General features: G+C 60.1%; 10 protein-coding genes across 10 annotated transcripts, besides 3 other annotated features; 4 read left to right on the forward strand and 6 right to left on the reverse strand.

Moving 5' to 3' along the window:
• Positions 1 to 582: 582 nt before the first annotated feature.
• On the forward strand, positions 583 to 2,792 carry PAN0_006c3065 (heat-shock protein 90; the record flags this gene model as incomplete). Its single annotated transcript, XM_014801707.1, has 2 exons — positions 583 to 612; positions 705 to 2,792. 2 exons carry the CDS (start codon positions 583 to 585, stop codon positions 2,790 to 2,792), a joined length of 2,118 nt encoding a protein of 705 aa, XP_014657193.1.
• A 128-nt stretch (positions 2,793 to 2,920) lies between these two features.
• Positions 2,921 to 4,597, reverse strand: PAN0_006d3066 (uncharacterized protein; the record flags this gene model as incomplete). The annotated part of the gene is made up of 1 exon (XM_014801708.1): positions 2,921 to 4,597. One exon carries the CDS (start codon positions 4,595 to 4,597, stop codon positions 2,921 to 2,923), a length of 1,677 nt encoding a protein of 558 aa, XP_014657194.1.
• A 524-nt stretch (positions 4,598 to 5,121) lies between these two features.
• On the reverse strand, positions 5,122 to 6,132 carry PAN0_006d3067 (uncharacterized protein; the record flags this gene model as incomplete). Its single annotated transcript, XM_014801709.1, has 1 exon — positions 5,122 to 6,132. The coding sequence occupies one exon, from the start codon at positions 6,130 to 6,132 to the stop codon at positions 5,122 to 5,124; it is 1,011 nt and encodes a 336-aa protein (XP_014657195.1).
• A 1,000-nt stretch (positions 6,133 to 7,132) lies between these two features.
• PAN0_006c3068 (uncharacterized protein) lies at positions 7,133 to 11,086 on the forward strand (the record flags this gene model as incomplete). Its single annotated transcript, XM_014801710.1, has 1 exon — positions 7,133 to 11,086. One exon carries the CDS (start codon positions 7,133 to 7,135, stop codon positions 11,084 to 11,086), a length of 3,954 nt encoding a protein of 1,317 aa, XP_014657196.1.
• Positions 11,087 to 11,257: 171 nt separating this feature from the next.
• On the reverse strand, positions 11,258 to 12,496 carry PAN0_006d3069 (short chain dehydrogenase/reductase family protein; the record flags this gene model as incomplete). The annotated part of the gene is made up of 1 exon (XM_014801711.1): positions 11,258 to 12,496. One exon carries the CDS (start codon positions 12,494 to 12,496, stop codon positions 11,258 to 11,260), a length of 1,239 nt encoding a protein of 412 aa, XP_014657197.1.
• A 1,003-nt stretch (positions 12,497 to 13,499) lies between these two features.
• Positions 13,500 to 13,579: a sequence feature (In-frame stop codon was detected at splice-junction site;~PHP domain-like protein).
• Positions 13,580 to 13,872: 293 nt separating this feature from the next.
• Positions 13,873 to 13,937: a sequence feature (In-frame stop codon was detected at splice-junction site;~PHP domain-like protein).
• A 112-nt stretch (positions 13,938 to 14,049) lies between these two features.
• Positions 14,050 to 15,260: a sequence feature (In-frame stop codon was detected at splice-junction site;~PHP domain-like protein).
• Positions 15,261 to 15,343: 83 nt separating this feature from the next.
• Positions 15,344 to 16,408, reverse strand: PAN0_006d3071 (uncharacterized protein; the record flags this gene model as incomplete). Its single annotated transcript, XM_014801712.1, has 1 exon — positions 15,344 to 16,408. One exon carries the CDS (start codon positions 16,406 to 16,408, stop codon positions 15,344 to 15,346), a length of 1,065 nt encoding a protein of 354 aa, XP_014657198.1.
• Positions 16,409 to 17,922: 1,514 nt separating this feature from the next.
• Positions 17,923 to 19,116, forward strand: PAN0_006c3072 (uncharacterized protein; the record flags this gene model as incomplete). Its single annotated transcript, XM_014801713.1, has 1 exon — positions 17,923 to 19,116. The coding sequence occupies one exon, from the start codon at positions 17,923 to 17,925 to the stop codon at positions 19,114 to 19,116; it is 1,194 nt and encodes a 397-aa protein (XP_014657199.1).
• Positions 19,117 to 19,397: 281 nt separating this feature from the next.
• PAN0_006d3073 (pyridoxamine phosphate oxidase family protein) lies at positions 19,398 to 20,333 on the reverse strand (the record flags this gene model as incomplete). The annotated part of the gene is made up of 1 exon (XM_014801714.1): positions 19,398 to 20,333. The coding sequence occupies one exon, from the start codon at positions 20,331 to 20,333 to the stop codon at positions 19,398 to 19,400; it is 936 nt and encodes a 311-aa protein (XP_014657200.1).
• A 550-nt stretch (positions 20,334 to 20,883) lies between these two features.
• PAN0_006c3074 (uncharacterized protein) lies at positions 20,884 to 24,021 on the forward strand (the record flags this gene model as incomplete). The annotated part of the gene is made up of 3 exons (XM_014801715.1): positions 20,884 to 22,606; positions 22,720 to 23,276; positions 23,401 to 24,021. The coding sequence occupies 3 exons, from the start codon at positions 20,884 to 20,886 to the stop codon at positions 24,019 to 24,021; spliced, it is 2,901 nt and encodes a 966-aa protein (XP_014657201.1).
• A 129-nt stretch (positions 24,022 to 24,150) lies between these two features.
• Positions 24,151 to 24,541, reverse strand: PAN0_006d3075 (uncharacterized protein; the record flags this gene model as incomplete). The annotated part of the gene is made up of 2 exons (XM_014801716.1): positions 24,151 to 24,376; positions 24,471 to 24,541. 2 exons carry the CDS (start codon positions 24,539 to 24,541, stop codon positions 24,151 to 24,153), a joined length of 297 nt encoding a protein of 98 aa, XP_014657202.1.
• Positions 24,542 to 24,655: the final 114 nt, after the last annotated feature.

A 24,655-nucleotide genomic window follows, 5' to 3' on the forward strand; every position in this document is an offset into this window, starting at 1 on the left:
GTAAGCCGATATCGCTCTCACATCTTTACATCAAAACGACAGACGCATGTTACACCGTCACGTCGACCATCAGCTTACATAAGCCTTCCATCGAATTCCACGCCCCGCCAGCCAGTCTGCTCCTCGACCTAACAGACTGCGACTCAGCGTCTCCGTCCAGCAGACATTCTCCCTCGCCACTACCCTCCGACGATGGCCTTTCCATGCTGCAACACACACGACGCCTGTCGATACTAGCTCATAGCACAGAGCACTGGATTCGACCCAAGTCGACTGCTTGCCACCTTGGATTGTGGTGACGGCCCGTTGAGCAGGCGGAAAAGAAGCGCATGGAAGCTACGCGCCTTTGCGCTCAGCCGGCCGCGCGAGTTGGAATTCTTCTAGAATCTCGACATTTCTGGCTCTCTCTATCTCTGCTGAGTCGCGCTCTGCTGGGCGGAAATTCGCTCAACACTTTTGCCTCCGCACCGCAGTCGACGCAAAGCCATTTATTCCCAACACGCCCTAGCCACCACGTCCTCTTCCTCTCCCCACACCACACCCTCTCTCAACCCCCAGTGTCTGTTGCACATCGTATTCACCATGTCCGGCAACACAGAGACCTTCGGCTTCGTAAGTAGTAGCTTCGTCCCTCATGCTAGCCATGCCCTCCTCGCCACCGTCCACTGTACTGACCCTGCAATCCTCCCCTTTGCATTCGACAGGCCGCCGACATCAGCCAGCTGCTCGACCTCATCATCAACACCTTCTACTCCAACAAGGAGATCTTCCTGCGTGAGCTCATCTCCAACTCGTCCGATGCGCTCGACAAGGTGCGCTACAACGCGCTCACCGACCCCTCGGTGCTCGACTCCGAAAAGGAGCTCTACATCCGCATCACCCCGGACAAGGAGAACAACTGCCTCACCATCCGCGACACCGGTATCGGCATGACCAAGGCCGACCTCGTCAACAACATCGGCACCATCGCCAAGTCCGGCACCAAGGCCTTCATGGAGGCTCTCAGCTCCGGCGCCGACATCTCCATGATCGGACAGTTCGGCGTCGGCTTCTACTCGGCCTACCTCGTCGCCGAAAAGGTACAGATCATCACCAAGAACAACGACGACGAGCAGTACATCTGGGAGTCCGCCGCAGGAGGCACCTTCACCATCACCCAGGACACCGTCAACCCTAGCATCGGCCGCGGTACCGAGATGCGCCTCTTCCTCAAGGAGGACCAGCAGGAGTACCTCGAGGACAAGCGCATCCGCGAGATCGTCAAGAAGCACTCCGAGTTCATCTCCTACCCCATCCAGCTCGTCGTCACCAAGGAGGTCGAGGTCGATGTCGAGGAGGAGCAGCACGACGACACCGCCGACGACGCCGAGAAGAAGGCCAAGATCGAGGAGGTCGACGACGAGGACGCCAAGAAGGACAAGCCCAAGAAGAAGGTCAAGGAGCTCAAGACCGAGCAGGAGGAGCTCAACAAGACCAAGCCCCTCTGGACGCGCGACCCCAAGCAGATCTCCGCCGACGAGTACTCGGCCTTCTACAAGTCGCTCTCCAACGACTGGGAAGACCACCTCGCCGTCAAGCACTTCTCCGTCGAGGGCCAGCTCGAGTTCAAGGCGCTCCTCTTCATCCCCAAGCGCGCCCCCTTCGACCTCTTCGAGACCAAGAAGAAGCGCAACAACATCAAGCTCTACGTCCGCCGCGTCTTCATCATGGACGACTGCGAGGACATCATCCCCGAATACCTCAACTTTGTCAAGGGCATCGTCGACTCGGAGGACCTTCCGCTCAACATCTCGCGCGAGACGCTCCAGCAGAACAAGATCCTCAAGGTCATCCGCAAGAACGTCGTCAAGAAGACCCTCGACATGATCTCCGAGATCGCAGAGGACAAGGACAACTTTGCCAAGTTCTACGAGGCCTTCGGAAAGAACCTCAAGCTCGGCATCCACGAGGACGCCACCAACCGCGCCAAGCTCGCCGAGTTCCTCCGCTTCCACTCGACCAAGTCGGGCGAGGAGCAGACCTCGCTCAAGGACTACATCACCCGCATGCCCCAGGACGGCAAGAACAACCAGATCTTCTACCTCACCGGCGAGTCGCTCGCCTCGATCCGCGACTCGCCCTTCCTGGAGCGTCTCAAGAAGAAGGGCCTCGAGGTGCTGCTCATGGTCGACCCCATCGACGAGTACGCCGTGACGCAGCTCAAGGAGTTTGAGGGCAAGAAGCTCGTCTGCGTCTCCAAGGAAGGGCTCGAGCTCGAGGAGTCGGACGACGAGAAGAAGCAGCGCGAGGAGGACACCAAGAACTGCGAGGACCTGTGCAAGACGGTCAAGGAGATCCTCGGCGACAAGGTCGAGAAGGTGGTTGTGTCGAACCGCATCGTCGGCTCGCCCTGCGTGCTCGTCACCAACACCTTTGGCTGGTCGGCCAACATGGAGCGCATTATGAAGGCGCAGGCGCTGCGCGACTCGAGCATGTCGCAGTACATGGCTGCCAAGAAGACGCTCGAGCTCAACCCGTCCAACCCGATTGTCAAGGAGCTCGCCGCCAAGTCGAGCCAGGACAAGAACGACACCACCGTCCGCGACCTCACCGTGCTCCTCTACGAGACCGCGCTGCTCACCTCGGGCTTCACCCTCGAGCAGCCCCACGACTTTGCCAACCGCCTCTACAAGCTCATCTCGCTCGGCCTTTCCATCGACGACGCCGGCCTCGAGGCCGACGCTGCTGACGACAAGGTCGAGGCGGCCACCGAGGAGGTGGCTGGCGAGTCGGCCATGGAGTCGATCGACTAAGTGCCTCATTCGTCTTTGCCGCACGCATCCGTGCTGTACCATACCACCCTACACAAAAATCCAGTCTTTGTTTTTCCGCAGTCATCCATGTCTTTTTTGCTTTTCTGTGCGTCGTTGAGAGAAGGGGTTCAGGAGGAGTAGGCCGAGGCGGGGTCGATGAGGATGAGGGCTGCTTGGCTATTTCGCAGCTTAAAGTGGGCAGGCGAGTGGAGCGATTCGATGTGCAGATGGCCGTGCGGTTGGCCGGTGGTGTAAGACTGGCCTGCCCAGGTGACCTTGTCTGAGTCGGCTTCGTTGACAGCGGGTGCGGTCATGCGCTTGACTGCGGGCCTGGCACCGCGCGGGATGAGACCCGAAAGATCCAGGCTGATCTCGGCGGTGGCGTTGTACATTGGCTCCAAGTTGAGCAGGGCGAGTTTGGACAACTTCCCGGATGCCGGATGATAGAAAGCATAAGCGGCGAATGAGTCGGGATTGACACCTTTTGGAGGGGGGATTTCGGCGGCTCGAACGGGCTCAGCAAAGGTTTCGGCGAGGAAGAGTTGGGCGACAAACGAGGGCAGTGCACGTGCCTCTCCGCGCTTGGTCGAGTTGACCGGATAGACAAAGTCGTACGTCGAGAAGCCGGGTTTGCCATCATCTGCAGCCGAATTGGTCTGTTGGCTCGATTGAAAGACCAGCGTGGCTCCCTGGTGGAGGTGGACGGAGGAGGCGTTTCGAACGGCGTAGATGAGTTCGGAATCAACCACCCACAGCGCCTGGGCAAAGGTGTCGGTGACGTTGGGCTGACCCGAACAGGCGACCGAGTTGAACTCGCCAATGATCCACTCGCTCCCACTGTCGAGTGCGGCTTGGGCAGAGGGCATGATCTCGTCGTCCGCGTAGGCGCTCAACCGCGTATGGTTGAGCAGATTCGGCAGCGTTGCCACCGCCGCACGTGCAGGATCGCACGTCGCAAACGGATACGAATGGATCGAGTACTGCGCCACACTCCCCTCTGCATCAATCCCCGCAGGAATCACGTCGACAGGTCGAACGTTCAACCCAGACTTGTCCGTAGTCGCTGAACTTGCCCACCACCTCCTCTTTCCCGCCAGCCCCACCTCTCCCGCGACTCTTGCGGTCGAAAGCGTGGTGTTGACAGCTGCATCGATGCTCTGGGTCCAGTTCTTCCACTGCGCCACATACGCCTCGGTCGAATCCCCCCACCTGGCCGACGGATAGTTGGTAGGCTCGTTGCCCAGCTCCAGATACTCGACGCGTTGAGGCTGGTACTTGACCGACGCCTCTGCCATCCCCCTCGCAATCTCGACGCTGTCATTGCCAAAGTTGAGCGTCGATACAAACCGCAGTTCCTCGGGAAAGTGGCTCCACGACTTGTAGTATTCGGGTCCCACCGTGGTGCGGTAAACGCCACCTGTGGGGCTTGTGTCACGCACGGGATCGGTGGCATTGGTATCGAAGATCATCGAGTCCATGGTGATGCCCCCTGGCCGAATGATGGGTCGACCACCGCGTTCGTAGATGCGATCGAGCAGCGAAAAGGTGAGCGAGTTGGGCGCAGCGTATGTGCCAAAGAACTCGACCCAGAATGCAGGCTCGAACGAGAAGGATGCAAACGACGACGTGTGCGCGATCGATGCCCCCGCTGCTCCACCTGCGGGTGGCGAGAGACGGTGCACTTTCGAGCTGCACGGCTCGCTGCGCCTGTCGACGGGGGAGGCTTGTGCAATCGTGCTGGCGTCGTACGCCAGGACGAGCGCACCCACTACGGCCGCTTGCAGAGTAAGCATGCTCTTGACCATCTTGTTGCTGTATCAAAAGGGTTGCTGGTTGGAAGCGACAGTCTCGGCGAAGGCTCGCTTCGTTCTTATATGCTAGCCAGGCGCCTGTTTCGTTCGGGCAAGCCTGTTGGGTTGCGCTGTATGAGGTACAGCGTGGGTGTGGGGGCGTTACCCCACATCGCTGCGCTAGCCGACGTCCGAACGCCGAAGCCGCCGATTTTACGCGGCTTGGAAACGGACGCGAAGAGATTGCCGATGCACCGACCGCGCAGCCGAGTCTGAACCACACTCTTCCGCAAAGGTGAGCCACTGCTTTTGCCGGTGCGGCAATGAGCTTGGATTCGATTCGGACTCGGTCGGACACTACTGGTTGGACTCGGCTGCATCGAAGTTACGGGTATCGGACCGACTCTTCCGGGGGGCGGGAGAGTCTTTGGATCCGACTAAGCGAATTCACGCATGCGGAGGGCTATTGTAGTGCAGGTCCAATGTATGCCATGCATTCCATGGGTATCCTAGTGAAGAGCGAGGACTGAACGGCTAGTCTAGAGCTGGGCCCTGAGCTGAGCGTTGTGGTGGTCCCAAGCATTGCGAATGAAGTTTGCAAACTCCGAGTAGACGTGGTCTCTGCGTTGGAGCGAGGTTGGGCCGCGCGGGAGCTTGTCAAAGCCATGGCCTTCGTTGTCGACGCTGATGAAGCGCGCGTCTTTCCTGCCTGCGTCCGTGAGCTTGCGAACCAGCTTTTCCGACGCATAGTGGAGCGTATCGCCCTTTCCACAAGCAAGCAAGACGGGTGGAAATCGATTCGCGTCCTGAAAGTAGACGCTGCAGAGCGGATGGTTCTTGTCCTGATCGCGAACAAAGTACGAGTCGAGAAACATGTTGCTCATCCAGTTGGGCAGGGCGAAGCCGCTGTCCGGGCGGTGTTTGGAGGGAGCCGTGCGTGCACCGGGCTTGACGGTAAAGTCGACGGCAGGATAGAGCGCCGCAACGCCAGCAATGCGCGCAGGGCCCAGCTGCGAGGCTACGACGAGGCTGAGGTTGCCGCCTGCCGAAAAGCCACCGAGTGTGATGCGGTGCAGATCGTAGACCTGGGGCTGGGCAAGAACGTAGTTGACCACGTCCTGTGCATCGTGGCTGGCGGCCGGGAAGGGATGTTCGGGCGCCTTGCGATAGTCGGCATCGATGAGGATGCAGTCCGGACCGAGCTGCTCGAGCACATGCGCGATAAAGGCGTAGTCGTCGCCAAGGTTGGGCAGCACAAAGCCGGAGCCGTGCCAGGTGATGTGGACGGGCAGCGGGGCCGCTACGCCGTCCGAGGAGGGAGCGACGCGCTTGGAGCGGTAGATGTGTGCTCGGATGGTGCGGTTGGGGTCGCGCGAGGGGATGTCTACGATGTGGCGCTCGAATGCGTGCGGCAACGGCGGGCGATTGCGATGAACGAGCGGACGCAGCGAGTTGAGCGATCGCAAGACGAGCACCATGATCTTGAGACGCAGGTAACGCAGGCTCCAGTCGTGAAGCCGCTCCTGCGCGACAGCCGATGCGGAGACCATATTTGCTCGAGTCGACACGCGTTGCGCTTTTGCTTGCTTGCTTGCCAGTGGGAAGGGAGGAGTGGAACGGAGCCAAATGGGCAGGATCACCGACGCGGCAGTCTATATAGCATGGGCTTGTGTATGGAGGGCGTCAGGAGTGGCGGGGAAGCGGCTGCATTCAGGCGAAGAGTTGGCGGTAACCTGATCTAGGCGTTGATCCGCGGCGATGCTGGGCGAGCTGCGATTTGAATCTGCGATTCGGGGCGCGTTGTCGCCCCGATGCGATCGTAGCCGCGTCCAGATGAGACGGAGCGGGACCCGGCGAGGCCGGTCGACGAGCTCGGGCCCCGATCGCAGAGTCTAAACCGGCGATGTGGAGGTTTGGAGCGCGATAGGCGCGGCTGGATCGCGTCAGGTCGACGTCAGGGTCCATGCGTTGGGATGCGGCGCGGAGGCAGCCGGATGGCAACGGAACGGCTCCACAGCAGTGTTGCCACCAACGCGTCGTTGAAAGGCGAGCGGCAATTCAGGGTTCAGTTGAGGCCCGCGTCGAGGTTTGTGGGTCGCGTCAGCTCGGGCTGGCGATAGCGGATCAGCCGGCGCCTTGACTGCCACTCCACTGCCACACGCAGCGTCGCACCAGCCAGCCCAGCAACGAGCTGCAGCACCCTGCAGCCGTGCCTGTCAGCTCTGACTCGCCGTTGCCCTCTCTCTGTACACATCCACTCTCCCCGTCCATCCTCCCTCCCAATCACCATCTCAAATCGCTATCATCAACACCCGAACACCATCGCCAGCCACATCAACCGCAACACCAAAGCACCAATCTGTCAATTCGCATCCACCGCAACACACTGCACACCAAGTCCAACTCTCCACCCTCCTTGTCCCACCCTGCCTCTGCCCTCCGTCCGGATCCATCTCAGCTCTCAGCTCTCATTCTCGCTTCTCGACCGCCTCAAACCCCTGCTCCTTCTGTACAGCATCGCACCCGCTCCAACCGCCAAGCGCGTCGTCCATGAGCCCTCGCTCCGCCGACTCCAATGCTACCTCATCAAAGCAAAAGAAGAAGCAGGTCGAATCCAACCCTCCCGCACCCTCGCCTCCCGTAGATCAATCTTCTCCTCCTTCCACCCCAGCCCTGGCTCCAACTGCCGCTCCTCCCGCAGTGTCCACATCCGCACGCCCACAGCCGCGCGTCTTTGTGGCTTCCGCTCTCAAGCCCGTATCCGCCATCGATACCGTCACATCCACCATCTCGACCATCTCCCACCACGCAAACCGCGGCATCTCCAGCCTCATCGCTGCCCACTCCACCGCCGCTCACGACGCCACATCCCCCCAACTCGCCGCATCGTCCACCGCAACATCCACTCCCCTCCGCACAGACGGATCCGTATCGCCCATCTACGACGCCTTCCACAATGCCGGAATCTCCGTAGACCCCGCGCGCGTACAGGCGGCACTCAGCCACATCCACCCGGACCACCCCGCACCCCGCAAGCCCGCACCCGCCGTGCTCTGGTCGCGTTGGGATCGCTTGCCGCATCCTCACCATCCTCACGCTTGGCTGCCCCTCCTCATCTCTTACTTTGACGACGGCTGCCTCCAGGCGCTCCTCGTCCAGGACCGCAACATCTCCGAGCTGCTCTGCATTCCGAATGCATCCCAAGCACTACAGCCGCCTGACGCGCTCGAGCCATCCGCACATGCACATCTCCTCACCGCTTTCGCCCGTCATCCTCTCCCGAACTCAACAGACACCCAGCTTCTGCTCGTCGTCCAACACCAAAGCGGATCAACCCACTTGCTCGCCTACTCTCTCGCCACCCACCAGGTACAATCCTCGGTCCAGCTCCAGCATCACTTCTCGCCTCGATCCGACCAATCAGCCACCACTGTCGACCACGTCGACGCGCAGATCAACCACCGCTACCTCGTCCTCTCCTTCGCTTCGCCGCCTTCACTTCACATCCTCTCGGCCGCCACTCTCGAATACCTTCAGCCTCCTCTGCTCGATGCCGCTTCTCCCACCCAAGGACGTTCCACGCCCGTCTCTCTGTCTGATCGCTTGCTTGCATATGCATGCACGTCTCCCCAACACCTCTCGCCCATTCGCTTCGATGCACGCAAGACCTCCAACGCTTCCTTCCAAGACCCAACGCGATCGTATGCCGCTCCTCAACCGAATACATCCGCTCGCGTCGGCGAGATGCGCGACAACCTCTTCGACACCTCGGCACACGTCGGCGATGCGGCTCGCCGCATCCGCGGCGGCGTCATGAGCGGCGTTCGCACCCTCGGCGAGTGGGGCAGCTCCTACTGGCCCAACCCGGGCAGTCCGCCCAACAACGCCGCCTTCTCGCCCTCCCAGCCCAGTCTGCTCTCCCAATCGGCTCCTCACAACCCTCACCCACCTCGTCCCGCTTCCTCCGCCTCCAGCTCGCCCAGCCTGCACGCCCTAGACTCGGCCCGTGCCAACAAGCGCCTCTCGTCGGGCTCCACTGTCGCCCCGCTCACAAAGTCGGAGGTCAATGCACAGGCTTCAGGTTCCAATCCCAACAATGCATGCGTTCGCATCGTTGACCTTGGCACCGACGCGCGCACCGTCTGTGCTTTTGCTCCCGCCACCAATGCAGTCGCCCTGGTCGCATTTAGCCCCTGCGGCCGTATGATCCTCACCGCCGACGTGCTTGGACACGCCTTCAACGTATTCGAACTGCCACTCGTCGGTGCGTTCGCAGGCGCCGGCCATCCTTCGACTTCCACGCTCCTCCATCGCTACAAGCTCCTGCGCGGCATCACCCTCGCAGACGTGGTCCGTGCAGAGTGGAGCCCCGACGCTCAGTGGATCGCCATCGGCACTCGAAGCGGCTCGGTGCACGTTTTTGCCGTTAATCCTTTCGGCGGCGAGCCTTCGATCGCCAACCACGTCCTCGGCAAGGTTCGCAACCCGCGCGCTCTCCAGCCCTTTGGCATCTCGCTTCACAGCGCAGCGCGCTCCGTCCGTCCGCACCCGTCAGCGCACCAAGACACCTCGGCTCAACCCTCCGCTGCGTCGAGAACCGAAGCCGCCTCGGCTACGCTAGCTCCAGCCACGACGCCCAAGCACTGCTCGCCATCGTTCATCATGATCAACCTCGGATCGTCGTCGAGCGCCGAGTCGGGCGCCGACGCCAGCACGCCCTTCGAGCTGCTCACAAACGATCCACGCTCCCACGCCATCACCCAGCACGCGCTCCGCTGCTGGAGTTCGCAGTCTCGTACCCGCGCTGCCGTCGACAACAACGAGTCCATGCACAGCGTCAGCCCCGAGCCCAAGCAGCGCTTGGCCTCCTCCACTTCGCCACGCTCCTCGGGCCTCACCCACATGATGAGAAAGGCCGGAGAAGGCCTTCTCAGTGCACAGAACACCCCTCGGCTTCAGGCCGAGTGCGTTCGTGTCGCCCTGTGGGACCACCTCGTTCCCGACGCAGACGCCGCGACCAAACACAGCTTGACCGCGCTCTTCGACCACAGAGACACTCGAGACACTCGCCATAAGGATCGATCCGGCGACGTCGCCTCCACACGAGCTTCCTCCCTTGCCAAGGCCGAGATCGAGACGTACAGCCAGTCGCCCGCCATGCTGCCCAGCTCCATCTATCTCTCCCGCCAGACCTTCTTCCACACGCGCACGCCCGTCACCGGCAAGCTGGCGGCTGCAGCAGCATCGGCTGCGGAAACAACGATGCGCTGCATTCCGAGACGAGCATCACGGCCGATCCAGGTGCGCCGCACCGCTCGCATCGTCTCGCGCGAGCCGTCGTCCGAGGTGCCGAGCTCGTTTGACGACAGCCTGTCGGGCGCGTTCGACCAGATGTCGTTCGACCCGGACAACCTGCCTGCCCGAAGCGCCTCGTCCCACATCCCCAGCTTCCCGCAGGGCCAGCGGGGTCGCTCCTCGGGCTGGACCGCCGGCAGCTCCATCCCCATCCGCATCGTTGCGGGTGGTCTGGGAGGCATCTATCGGGCTGGCAAGGAGCTCGGTCGCGGTGTCGAGATGGCACGCCGACGCACTAGCGGAGCTTCTCGCACCGCCGTCTCTGACGTTGACGCGCGCTATTCTGCCGGTGCTGGAGCGTCAGTCTCGTTCGACGGCGAGGATGATGTCGACCTGTTGGGCGAAGACGACGGCGGACTGGGCGCCTCGCGCAAGCGACATTACGCGGCGCGGGGCAGTGCCGAGGCTCACTTGGACGCAGCCTCGGTGCCGTCGCAGGCATCGCTCATGTCGACGCTCAGGAACGATGGACAGCTGCGCGGCTCCCAGCCTAGCTCGGCCGAGACGCCCTCGACACGCTTCAGTGAGGCCGATGATGCGGGTGCCGACGGCGCTTCAGGCAGTGCGGACGACTGCGACTGGGATGCCATCGAGGCGAGTCGCAGCCCAGCCGCGATGCATGCTTCTTTGTCCGGCCAGAGTGGCGGCGCAGCTCCGAGCATCCCTGGCGGTCTCGAACCCGACAGTCTGGAGGACGACTTTACTGTCGGCAGGCTCGATGAGGACTCGGGACAGAGCACGGTTACCCAGTCGCTTTCGAACATCTCGGCTTTGTCATCCGGGGCGGCGAGCAAAGCCGTGCCGCCCAAGGAGCTGGTGTACGCTCTTCCGGCCAATGCCTCGACACGCTCGAGCGTGCTCGGTCAGAGCACTGGCCTTGCTGGTGCATTCGAGGCTCGAGGCGAACCCAAGGACGCTCGACTGGGCGTGCGCGATGCCAGCCCGTCTCACTCGGATGGCGGCGCTGAAAGCGGCAGCCAGATGAGTGCCGCTTCGGGTCTTTTGTGCGAAGGCAGTAAAGAAACCTTCACGCCCGAGACCGCATCGACCAAGGTTGGGGAGGATCCCAGCCCCGTGCAGGCCGTGGCAGTGCCCAAGATCAGCACGTCCGGTGGCGGAAAGAAGAAGAAGAAGAAGTCGGGCCGCTGAACTTACCGATGACATCTCGACGACTCACTCGAATCATATATACCAAAGTAGATCACTGGCCCGCAATCCAAGGCAGTCGTGACGATGAAATTTATTCCATCAATTAAACGCATCTGTGGGAAGGATGGATGTCTACAAACACAAAGATGGAGCGATGAGGAGGAGATTGCATCACTTTGACTGTTTGCTGGCGGCGACGGCGGCGATTCTTCGCTGGTAGAGTTCCTTGTCCTTTCCTTCCCAGGTGGATCCGTAGCCGTTGTCCATGGCGCGCTGCATGCTCTTGTGGGTGACGGTGTTGTCGCCGTTGTCGAGGACGGCCAACAGACGTCGGAACCAGTCGGGGGCGGTTCGGAGCAAGGGGAGGAGGTTGGCGAATCCGGGGAGCATGAGGTGTTGAGAGAGACCCGAGTCGAGGCTCCACACGACGCGCTCGGCGACTTGGATGGGTTCCAGCACGGGCGTGAAGAAGGGATCGGCATGGTCCTCCATACCGTCACCCAGGGCGGTTCGGACCTTGGTGGGCGCAACGAGCGTAGTGCGAACGCGAGGAGCGTTGTAGCGCGTGCGCATCTCGATGGCCAGACACTCGTGGAATGCAAGTGCAGCCGCCTTGGAAGTGGCGTATTCGGACATGGACGGAAGCGTAGCATACGCGCCTGCCGACGAGACCGTAACAATGTGACCGTGGTTGCGCGCAATCATGTCGGGCGCAAACTCCTTGGCGGTGATCCAGTTGGCAAGCGTGTTGATGCGCCACAGACGCTCGGCCGAGTCGAGATCGACGTCAAGGATGGTGTTGCCCGACGCCACGCCGGCACAGTTGATGAGCACGCCGACCTTCTTGCCGTCAAAACCGGCGCGGATCTTCTTGCCCACCTCGGCCATCTGCTCGCGGTTGGAAACATCGGTCTTGAAGTAGAGGATCTCGGGTGCGCCCGCGGGAGCAGCAATGTAGGCGGGCGGCGCCATGTCGAGCACCGCGATGTGCGCCTTCTTCTTGTGGCTGAGGAGCTGGACGATCTCCTTGCCGATACCCTGGGAGCCGCCGGTGATGACGACAATGTCGTTGGCATAGTCGATGGGATCGCGCCTCCACTCGGTGTGGTTGCGGTTGTATCGGTTGAGCGCACGGTTGATGGTGCGGATGAGGATGAAGGACCAGATGTAGCCCACCCACTTGTACTGGGTGAAGACGAGCGAGCGGAGCAAGGGGAGGAGCTTGTCGTAGGTGGTGGGAATGGCGAGCGTCGGGTTGGTATGCTTGTGGTAGAGCAGCGTGAGTGCCGGGAGGAGCGCGAGGAAGGGCGTGGAGAAGGGCACCTTGCCAAGGATGCCGAGGACCGTATCAAAGGTGAATGGCTCGCGGAACTGGGTGAGCCCGGTTGCGGATGTCGACGAGGCCGTCATGGCTGGTATATCGTGAGACGCGGGGGGAAACGAGAAGCGGTGTGGTTGGGAAGGTGCGATCGGCGCCAGTGGTTTTAGAAGAGCTCTAGTTTATAAAGAAGAGCACGGGCACGGGCAGGCGCTGCGGATGGAAGCTGTCGAGCGAGAGAGTGTGGGGAACGGCGAAAAAAAAAAAGGTGTGCGGCTTGCGGGGAGGATGGGCGCAGGAGCGGCAACGTTGCTCGCCAAGAGGACGACGAGCGCGGCGGCCGCATTCGTGTGAAATGCAGGCCAAGCGGCGTCAGGGTCCTGGCGTCGCCCGCTTGGGAGCCGCAGCCTTTGATGGAGGTCGCCTCCACACGCTGGCAAAATACAGCAGACTGTGGATGGAGTGCCACTCTCATGCGCAACAGCCAGACGAGAGCCGACGGCGCTGCGCCGCTCAGGACCAAGTGTTGGGGAAGCGCATGTACGTTTGTGCGTCAAGTGATGCACTACTGCAGCCTCTTTGCATGTGTGCCCGCAAGACCGCTCCGTGTTGGCCGCTTGGTGCCCGCCCGTCCATTCATAGGCTGTCCACCGATGCATCTTGCAACAACACCACCCTGACGGTACCACCATATGTGCACAATTTTGCATTGGTTGCCACTGGTCGCCTTTTGTTGAGGACGAATCATGAGCAGCGAATGCGGCGCTGGCAGGACAGGACGACCATCCGCTCTCGGTGCTCGGTGCTCAAAGAGTGACCTCATGTTGGACAAGGCCAAAGAGCGGAATTCGACGTCCCTCCGCAGCGCCTCCTCGCTGAAAAAGTGAAAAGGCGCGTGAAACTCGTCGGCGCGTCGGCCATCTCTCGATCGGGGCTGGATCAGCATGACTAAGCCAACGGAGCGGCCTCGACGGAAATGGCCGGCCTCTTTGCCCCACACGCTGCACCACATCGGCGCCACCCCAACCATCCATCCGTCCATCCATCCTTGGCCAGCATCGCTCTGCATCTTGGTCCTGTCGCAACTGCGCCATCATGCTCTCGGTCGCCACCTTTGGCATCGCCTTCTTCGTGGCCATGGTCGCCATCAGCACCGTCATCACCATCCTCGAGTGGTGACTGCGTCCAAGCCTCGTCAAGCCCGTTCGAGGCGTCAGATGTCATCCTAGGCCTGTCGCATCAGAGCCCGTAGCTTCCTCGAAAGGTCAAAAATCTCTCCCATACGACCAGCGACCGCGCTTGACAGGCGCTCCATGCCACCAACAACCCATCGTCGCTCCGTTATCTCTCTCTACGTCTTCGCATCCGCATTGCCTTAGTTCGACGCTCGAGTGTCCCCCTCAGTATACCCATCCAAAACTCTTTCGCTTACTCGTTCCGACTTCACCGTCCTGTGCGCAGCGTGCAGAGTCTACCTGTTCTTGTTCGTGGAGCTCTCAGTTGCTGCCAAAAGCGTGCTAGTCGAAAAGCTTGGTACGAGATTGTGAGATTTCTCGTTCGCACAATTTCATTTTTGTGCGAGTAGATCATCGCCGAGACCCGCGATTTGAGCGCACTTTTTGCGCAACTCTCTCTCCACTTTGAGAAGGAAGCTTGACGTTGCTTAGCTGCTCCGCTCCCAACTCGATCCTTTCCACCACTACCGCCATCGTCATGTTCTACGATCTCAATATACCCTGGCCGCAGCCAACGGGCTCCCCCTCTTCCGCCGCAGCACACTCGCAGTCCTCCAAGAAAAAGGCGAAACAGAATGCTGCCACTCTTTCGGCCTCGACCGCATCGTCCTCGGCAGCAGCTACCCCGGAACCACCCGCTTCACCCCTCGCCGCGCTACGCCAAAAGGACGCTGAAGCGCTCGCACAGCTCGTGCTCGAACTCAGCGAGCTGCGCTACTCCTGCGTCGCCTTCAATCACGTCGTGCAGTCCAAGTACGATCCGGCTCTGCATCCCAACGCGCTCGCACCCTCCCGCGACAGCCGTCCCAATCCGCCCTTTCCCGAACTCGATCCGCGTACCCAAGCAAAAGGCAAGGCAAAAGCCATCTCCGCCATTAGCTCACACTCCATCACCCAGCTCAGCCGCCTCACGCTCGTCCTCGACGAACACTCGATGGCCAAATCCGGCAGCGGCTGGGTCACCAACAATGCCACCGCCCTTCAGAGCTACGATCTGCTCGCCGTGCGCCCCACCAACGAAGCTGCCTTTCAACACGCCTGCCTCACCCTCTCCGAGCTCAAGCCATTCAGCATCGACGTTATCTCGCTCGACTTTGGCGCACAGCCGAGACTGCCCTTCTTCCTCAGACGCTCCACCGTCAATGCGGCGCTCGAAAACGGCGTCCAATTCGAAATCACCTATGCACCCGCTATCGGCGACGACGCAGCCAAGGCAAGGCGCAACCTCATCAGTGGTGCTCGCGATCTGCTGCGCGTGACCAACGGCAAGGGCGTCTTCTTGTCATCGGGTGCAGCAGACGCCCTTGCTCTGCGTGCGCCTTACGATGTCATCAATCTCGGCGCCATCTTTGGTCTCAATCCTTCCGCCGCTCGCGACGCCATCTCGAACAACTGTCGCAGCCTCTTGCTGCGCTCTCAGACGCGCAAGACCTACCGCGGCGTCGTCTCGCATCCGGTCGTGATCCCCGCCATCTCCAAACCCGATTCCTCCAACGTCGATCTTGGAGAGACCAATGGCAAGAAACGCAAGTCGGCTCACCTCTCCGAACCAGCCTCGTCACTTTCTCAGGCTCAGCCAGACTTGCGGCAGAACACCAACAGCAAGAAGCACAAAAAGTGACCGTCGTATCGCCATTCTGCACCGCATCGCAACACGTTGCTTCTCCATTCCAAAGATTGAGACCGTGCCACCCGTCGAATTCGTCATTCGGTGAGCTGGCGACCGGTCGCTCGAGAGTCGAGATTGACAACGACGAGGATGACCTTGTTCCGGTCCATGAGTTGTTGCAATTTGTTCTTGTCCAGCTGTTCCTCGTGGCGAGCTTCCTCCTTCCGCAAGAATTCCAGAACACCGGCTTCTCCCTCGCTGCAGCGGATTCGACCGATCGTGTCTTGCCGCTTCTTCTCCCGCCGAACACTCTTCTTGGCGGGAAGTCGGTCTTGCCACACATTGTAGCTCTCTACTTTGTCCGCCATCTTGTCGACCAGCGAAGAGGAGGGGATCTGGATCTCAGATGGTCGTATGGGAGCATACTGGTGCGGCAGGATTCGCGCGTAGCCAGGACCGTAGTCGAACGGATCGTAGTCGATCGGACGCTTGTTCAGATTGAAGAGTCCGCCTTTGGCCTTGGGGTGATCTAGCGGGAGGACGTTGGGCGAGCCAAGGCTGAACTGGAAAGTGCTTGGTTCGAGTGCTGTCTCCTCCTGTTGAACGCCATTCGATGGCGAGGACACGGCGTGAACGCTGGAGACAGGGACAATCTGAGCATGCAAGCCGCGCGGATGAAAGTAGCGCTGGTTGGCGTGGGCAATGTACGCTTGACTCTTGGCACGGCTCTTTACGTGCATTGCGGTGGTGGTCAGAGCTTGTGCACCAATAGTGGCCACAAGCACCTCCCACGAGCTGCAGGCAAGCGTGCCGACGTCCACGGCAAAGTTCAAGATCTTGACCCTGTTGTCGAACCCAATGGCGGCGTTGAGCGTGTTGAGAAAGTGGACGAATTCAGGCTCTGTGACGCCACTGGCGGCCAGATCCGGTGCGTAGAGCAGCTGGAAGCCTCGCAGCCGATCCGCCTGTCTGCGCTGCGGGATGAAGACGGGCTTCACGAGCGGAGGCGGAAGTGAGGCCGGTGGATCGGCAAAGTACTTTCGATTTGGCCTCGAATCTTGGCACGCAGGACCGGGCTGCTCCAAAGGCCTGTCCTTGAGACGGCGTCGGTCATCTTTGCGATCGAGCTTGTCCTTGTAGCGCGTGATGAGAGTGTCCATGTCGGGCGAACCTTGCGGAAGGGGTACACAGCCGTGTCGTTGGTCGATAGCAATGCAAAGAAGTGTGGGGCAAGGTGGCTTTATTAATATAAGGTCCAAGGCCGCCTAGCTCAAGGTTGCTCTCGGGACGCGTTGAAAGAGATTGCTGCAAGGAGGATCGTGCGAGCTTCCAGCTTCAGCGGTCAGGCTGCGGCGCCTCACGACTGAGCCGGCGGCCAAGCGCTTGGTCAGGGTCCAGCAGCACTCGATTAGGCGCCACAGGCCCCAATCAACGGCTGCCGACTCAGGTTTGGAGTTTTCCGTAGCGCAAAGCAGTGGCGCAGGCCGAACAAGGCGGCTTCGGCACTCGGATCGGTGCCTTGTTCGGCAGCAGTCAGCCAAGCGCCCAGTCTCTTGCACCCGCACAAACATCGCATCGACGGCCGGCAGCGATGAGCCATCTTCGAAGTGACAATCGGGCTTTGAAAGCACAAGACGCAGACGCAGACGCATCCGACACCGTCAGGTCTTTCGCGCTACGAGTGCCGGTAAGAAGGTGCTGCCGCCCGGCCCCGCTCCGTCGCACCCTGTATATTGATCACATCAACGATACCCACCGCCTCGACCCGCCCGAGGTCCGCCGACCGGTCAGACGTAGCGCACATCCATGAGCTCGGCGCCGACATTAGCCGTCGTGGGATCAGGTTGAAGCACACTTGAGACTGAACCGCTTACTGCGATGCCGAGTACAGGAAAGGCGACAATCAGCGACCACCCATATCAAGCACCCGTGGCGAAAGGTTTTCGACAACTTGATCATCTGATCGGCACTCGACACCTTGTACGCGGGTGTGTGGTAACCTCGGATGCCCGCAACGCCGATCCGAGGGCGCCGGATTCTAAGCGAGGCCAGGCACAATTTGGATTGGCAGAGCCACTCAAAGACTTGATGTTCTGCAGTCCTTGACTGTCGATCGCCATGTCTAGGCTCAGCTTCACAGCTACCCACAGCCTCAATCTAGTGACAAGGCAAACGACAAGGAAGATGCCAAGCCGTCGCAGAGCGAAATCAAAGCTGGCAGGTCCCGCACAACTTGCCTTTTATCAATAACCCTTGCCCTCCGTGTTGGCAACGACAGACCATGTCTCGGCGCAAACTCGGATCGGAAGCGCAGCTCGGCTCGGGCGGCATTTGAGCGCCACCACCATGTCGACGCCGCCCGCGGGCATCAGCGCTCTTCCCCGCGACTGTTGGCGGTCCCCCACAATTGTCAGTCGCCTCTTCACCTCCTCTTTGGCAGGTCCAGTTACCCCACAATGTCAATGCAAGCAGCCAACTTCAGTGTGTGTGCCCCGACGCCGGCTTGTAGCGGCATGCTCGCAGCAATATATAATGTAGGCAACAAGGTTGCGCCGCTGCCCCACCTGCTCCCCTCGCTGTCCCTGTTCTTGCCCCGCACTCCTACAATCCTTCGCCAATCAATCCATCCTGCCCTGGAAGTTGATCCAGTCACTCCGTAGCGTTTCGAGTCACGATGCAGCAATCTCGCAATGCATTGGGGCCGGCCTCGCTCCTGCTGTGGGTGTCGCTCGTTCTGCAGCTCTTCGCCCAGCAGACGCTCGGTAGCGTGGTGCCCGTAACCGAAGATCTGCTTGGGCGCCAGTCTGGCGGCCCCCCCGTCCCCAACATCCCGCTCTGCGTGCCCCCGCTGCTCACCTCACCACTCACCGGAAAGTATCCCCCCTCGGCAGTCACAACCGTCCAGACGGGCAAGAACTGTAATCAGTATGGCGACCCACCCGCACGCATCCTCTCCAATATCGAGTCGCCCGACGGTCTGCAAGACCTCCTCCAGATCTGCCACGGCGAGATCGTCCAGATGACAGACAACACCGGCAAGCCGCGCGCCATGTGCTTCTATGCCAATCCCAAGTCCACCAAAGACAAGCCCTTGCCGCTCCTCGTCTGGCTTCATCCCTCGCTGGTCAGCCCATCGTATTCCTTCCCGCTCACTGGCATCGATCTAGTACGTGACACGCAGTCCCTCAACAACGAGGATGCCTCGCGCCTCGGCTTTTCCTACATCCTCCCCGCCGGTCGCAACACCGAGCACCAGTACCCCGTGCCGGACAACGTCGGGCTCGGCTGGGACAACTGGTACCGCAACCTCGACCGCTCCTCGCCTGCGCTCAACGCCGATGTCTCGTTTGTAGACAAGGCCATCTCCTACGCCAAGGCGCATGTGCCCGTCGACTCGCGCCGCGTCTTTATGTCCGGCTGGTCCAACGGCGCCGCCATGTCCGAGCTCTATGCCGCCAACACCGACGGCATCGCAGCCGCAGCTGTCTACAGCGCTCCCGATCCTTATCGAGACTCGCAGGATCCGTGCACCCAGGTCCCATATCCCAAGTTTGCAACACCCGTGCGTGACGTGCACAATTACTGCGACCTCATCGGCATCTGCACCACCGGTCAGTACTACTATGCCGACCTCAAGAAGCGCTATCCTGCGCTCAAGCAGAGCCTCGTCGTCATCGACACCCTCACTGCCGCCATCAAGGGTACGGACGCCAGTGCAAGCTGCGATCCCGTATGCCAGGGTGCGTGCGGCGTCACTCAAGGCTTGGTCGCCCACCTTCGGTGGCCCGCCACTCGCAACACCGACACCTTTTTCGCCTTCCTCCGCAGCAACCCTCTGCCCTCCTCGGGCACCTGGGGCCCTCCTTAGTCAACGCTTCAACTTTCGAGCCATGCAGGCCATGCGTTGTCGTAAGACCAGGTCTCATGTCTCCCAATTATCGTTGTTATACGCGTCCCCTACTATCAAATTGCGTACCGAATGTGTCATGATTCGAGAGCTGCCCCTACCCTGGGTTTGCCTTGTGATGTTTGCGGGATGATTGTACCTCTAGATCGACCTGAATGAAGAGTCCGAGCGCGGGACCAGCTCGAAATGTCATTCATTGCAACGCACTGCAACTAAATCCAACCTTGCCACATTGCGGCTATCTACGTCTGAGTGGCAAGCAAGACGGCGGTCAAGGCGCAGCCGGCAGCGAAGGCGATCGAGACGTGCAACATGTTCACCGGCTGGGCCAGGTTCACGTTTCCTCCCGGTGCCGCTCGTTTACCCGTCTGAGAGGATGTCATCGGGGGGCTTCTGATGGGCCCCAAGTCATCCGGCGGCGCCTGCCATGCATCGTGCTCTTTCGCTCGTGTCAACAGCCTCTGCTGTTCCTCTTTGTTTGTCAAGGGTGCCACGGAACGCATGCCGGGAAGCCCATCGATCGACAGCGTGTTGCAAATCGCCCAGTACAGCTCCAGGGCCGAACCAATGCGTCGGACGTGCGGACCGCCATCGTGTCCTTTCTCAACAACGATGCCCTCGGCATCGACGGAAGGAGAAGCAGCCCCTTTGTACTTTTGCAGCGCCTCCATTCCGCCCGGCCGATCGTACTTCCTCTGAAAGTCGTCCAGGATGGTACGCTGGCGTTGAAAGTGGAAGACGGGCAAGCTATACCCGCATGATGTCGCACAGGTGTGTACGGCTACATCGATGATAGCGCGTACTCCAATAGGCACCGACTTTCCTCCATGCTCATCCCGCCACCTTTGGTCGAAACCAGCATCGGCGGCGCGTTCAAACACCGTGCCCTTGCCATAGAGGCGGACAATGTTGGGCGCGCCCTCTTCGATGTTGATAAAGGCCAAGGTGATTCGTCCGTTGCCGGACTCCAACAGGTGGCTGATGGTCTCGTTACCGGACCCAGTCAGATCGGCATAACGCACACGATGCGTGCTGGTCACTTCGAATGCTCCTTCGTTGGCTTTGGGCGAGACATTCACCGAACCGCCATTCAGCGGGGCGGTGGCAACGAAGAAGAGGCGTTGCCTCAGCATGAACTCGTGCAGATGCTCCGGGATGTGGTCGTAGAATTTCCCCATGTTGATGACGAGGGAGGTGTGGTTGTGCAGGAGTAAGAGCGAGATCTGCGAGACGACAGAAGAGGAACAGCATAGGAGCACAAGAGCACCAGTGGCAGCCGCGAGAATACGTTACAGTCATTACAGGCCTGACGTCTGGACCCTGTCGTCTCTGGCACGTGTGGAGGCATTTGGCACGCAAAAGCGAGTCATTCGCTCCATGCCGTCGGACACGAATGATGGCACGTTGATCTACGTCGGTATCAGCTTGTGCCTCTTCAAACCCTCGACGCGGCATAGTGGCTCGGCGCTGCTCAAACACAGATGTAGGGCTGCGGCTCCTCGAGGCTGCCTTCTGCTTCCGGTGGCTCGAGCTTGGCCTTGGGGCAACCGAGACTCGTTCACTGGATGCTCACTTCCAGTGTCATGTCGGCCGGATTTAGTGGACCCCTAATGGGAAAATGGTGCAAGACTGAAGTCGTGGTTTCGATGAGGAGAGGCTCGTCGGTCCCCTCACTCCATCATCTTGTCGTCGCTGCGACAGGACGATCGACACATCTTTCATAGCGCCATGCCAGCATTCGCACGTAATGTCAGCCACCCTCGCAGGGGCGGACGCACGAGGTCAGGTGCCGGCAACGCTCTCCGCACATGTCTCAGCTGTCGTCGAAGTAAGACTCGCTGTCAACTTCCGGACCTGACCGTCGCTTCCTCGGCAACGCCTCTATCCGACGACAAGGCTTGTCGTCGATGTCGATCGCTCTCAGCGCCCTGTGTCGTGGACGACTCGCAGAGGCGGGTCACTAAAGCCGGAACCAGCCGGTACGGTTTGGATGGCCTCCTCGAACGCAGCGCATTGGCTGATACGACGCCGTCGGATGGTCATAATCACTCTCATTCGCGCAAAGCGCGCAGGGCGCACAGAACGGTCCACTCGCCTTCAGTATCGCAGGCAGACGATACGGCGTCAAACTCCCTCGGCATCGATGGCTGTGCGGGCTCCATCCGGGTCCGCAGCAGATCGACCAGCAATGCGCCCAGCCAAGAACAGATGCTCAGTTCCGACCTGCATACGACTGCGTCAGACGATCCGACCCCTCCGAATTCCAGCATTCGCATTCCCGAGCCGCTTCGACCGGGTTTGCTCGACTTGCTCTACCCCGATATCAGCGCCGCCTTGTCTGCAACAGCGGCTGCTGCGAGCAGTGCATCTTCTGCATCGCCTTGCTCAGCGCCAGAGCCTTCTGACTCCGCCAACGAGTCCAGCGCCACTTCACCTTGCCCCCCTTCCGTCGCCGCTTTGGCTCCGACAGATCCTCATTGTGGAGCTAGCGTTCTCGAGGTTTGGAATCCGTTCCTCTACTGGATCAAGCTTCTCCGAGCATGTGAGCCTCCCACCACTACCAACGACTTCCTCGCCGTCACACTCAAGCATCTCAACCTACTGCTCCTTTCAAGCCCCTGCCATGGGCCTGCGCGGCAGCCTTCATCCGCAACTCTGCCAGACAGCGCTCCGCATCGCAATGGCGCTGAACCGACGATCGCATCTTCGCGAAAGAAGCTCATTCACAGGGTCGCTCAAATCTTCCTTGGCCGCCAGCCGCCTTCGCTGCGTGCAATCCAAGCACTCATCTTGCTTTCGGTCTACGACCCCCCGGATCTGTTGCTGCGACATACGCCCGAAGAAGGTAGCGAGCCCCACGACGGCGGTGCAGATGCTGATTTTGCAGATGCACCTGAGGCTAGCCAAGATTCGCCTCCGCCAAGCGCTGCGGTGCCCGCTCTGCCGCCTCCTGGTCGAGCGCTTGTCGATCTTGCTTACAGCATGGCACATCAACTAGGTTTGCCGCGCATCGTTGCCTCAGCTACCGACAACAGTGAAGGCAGAGCCGATAGCCAAGAGGCCCCCTCGGATATCGTGCGCTTCTTGACTCTGATCGCGCTCTTCAATTTACGAGCCAGCTATCTGCCCTCACGGACAGCGAACGAGGTCAAAGCTGCAGACGACCTGACCCTGCTGCACGGCCTGTCCATTCAAGCTGTCCTGGCCCGCTTCGACAATCTCAGCCTCGGCGCAGCAGCCAATGTACGAGTGCCAGCTTGCCAGACGATCGCCGTTCGTTCGCTTGCTTCACAGTTCAAGATGAGCAGCGCCTTTGTTCACGCTCTCCGCAAACTGAGAGCTTTTCCTCTGCCCATATCCACCGTCGACACCAGAGTGGAGGAACTGCACGCCCGGTTCCGCTCCGCGGTGCAGTCAGCACTGTATCGTTTCGCGCTCGACACAAAGCAAGGTGGGTCTGACTGCATGACGAAGATCGAAGTCATCATTCTCTTAGCTCACGACGCCCCTCTCACGATCTCTGATTCCTTCTTTTCGACATCATCCCGGCCGGTGCTCATGCAGAAGCAGATAGCAATGCAGCTGACCACTGGCTCGTCATACTACGCACACAAGCCACTGATATGGAACTGGCCCTGTGGTCGCACTGCATTTACCTCGAGCTTGGTCCTCATGCCTGTCCGACGATGTGCGCCAATGACGAAACGGTAAATGCCCCTAGCTCAGTGGAATATGACGCAGTGTTCCCCAAGCTCAAGGCACGTAACTTTCAAGGAGCACGCTTCCTAGCCACCGTGACGGAAAGATGCACAGACCTAGCGCACGTCGTGCTCAACATCTCCTACGAACTACTCACTGCGCACGGCGAGGCCCACTCGACTTCAAATGTTGCGCCGCTGATCCTCCGTTGCACCGCGGTCTTCCGAGCCGTCAAGGTCCTATCCCAACTATGGATGCTGGTGCTGCTCAAGTGGTCCAGTCTTTCTGCTCGTTTGATCCAGGCATTGGACGTGCTGGACATCGCAGCAAGGACGCTCCGCGATGCGAATCAGCCCTGTATGCCGGAACTAGCGCTGCTAGTGAGGCATTTCCTCATCCGTACGAACGAGGCCCTGAGAGAGGTAAGTTGATCCTTCCCGTCGTCTTCGCTCGGCGCATCGTTTGTGCGACAGCGGCCGAGTCTTCCGCAGATGTCTCCGCAGATGTCTGGGATGCTCACCAACGCCTCTGACCTCATTTGCACAGCTCCTTCAAGCCAAACAAGACGAGTTGGCCCGCAGTGATCGCAAAGGGCTCATCGACTTTGCTGGAGGGCTTGACCATGACTGCGAGGTAGCGGAGGTGGACCGTGATCCAAACGCTCTGATCGCAAAAAGCAGCGGGAATCTCGGCACCGCGAGAAGCGACCAATCCCAGTCCCGGTCTCAGATTGCCACTAGAGTCGATAGCCAGTCGGGCGGCATACATCCTCTCGCGACGCACTCTTCGCCTCGTCACGTCCAGTCTGCAGTTCATGCTTCCGAGACCCAAGGCCAGGAACGCTGGGTCGGGTCGATGCCGTCGCAAACGCGCCATTCCCTGTACCAATCGCACCGCCCAGACCACCATCAGCATCAACATGCGATGCAAGGATCTCACCAGCAACATCAGCAGATCGAGAGGCAATCGCCGCCTCTTCATAAAGAGCAGCGGCAGACTTCGCATTCTCAACTGGGAGGCTATGGTGGCCAGTCATCAGCTTTGTGGTCCGCGGCTGCTGGTACGATAACCAGCCCCCAACTCATTGCGCCTCATCCGGGCTTGGACCATGAAAGCATCCTCTGGGACGACCTATTGTCTTGGGACCTTTTGGACGTACCCCACTGACCGTAATTCACCCGCAATGTCGCAAAGATGAGGGCAAGAGTGAATTGTAGTGTAGTTCACGAATGTAGTGAACGCAGGTCAGGATTTTGGGAGTTGAGCGGCAGCGAAACAGCGCTTCAGGATGCCGGTTCATGCATGTTGATAGGGAGTGTGCGTGAGCGGAAGCTTGGAGATCGTGTCCTCACCGGACGGAACCGGTGGGCGGACGCGAAAGCTGATCGCGGGGAACACTCTGGAAGGCCAGCCGAGCGTGTATGGTGCAAGTGCGAAGACGAGGGGAAGTGCATCGAGAAGATAGAAGCATGCCTGGCTTGCAGAGATGCGCGAGTCTGGGCCGGGAGCCAGTTCGATGATTCTGTACAGGAGTCGGATCTGCAGGGGCGGCGCAAGGAGAGGCAATCAAAGTCAGCATGATCCCCTAGGGATCGGTGCATTCATGAGCTACTCACAACGATGAATATGGAACTGAGCCAAAGTACTCGGAAGAGGTGGATGGCGCTTCTGCCGCACCCTGCCTCATCTTGCTTGAGGTTGGGACAAGGGTTAGGGTTAGGGTTAGGGTTAGGGTTAGGGTTAGGGTTAGGGTTAGGGTTAGGGTTAGGGTTAGGGTTAGGGTTAGGGTTAGGGTTAGGGT

This window comes from Moesziomyces antarcticus (assembly GCF_000747765.1).
Source record: "Moesziomyces antarcticus DNA, scaffold: scaffold_v10006, strain JCM 10317, whole genome shotgun sequence".
Classification (NCBI taxonomy): Eukaryota; Fungi; Basidiomycota; class Ustilaginomycetes; order Ustilaginales; family Ustilaginaceae; genus Moesziomyces; species Moesziomyces antarcticus.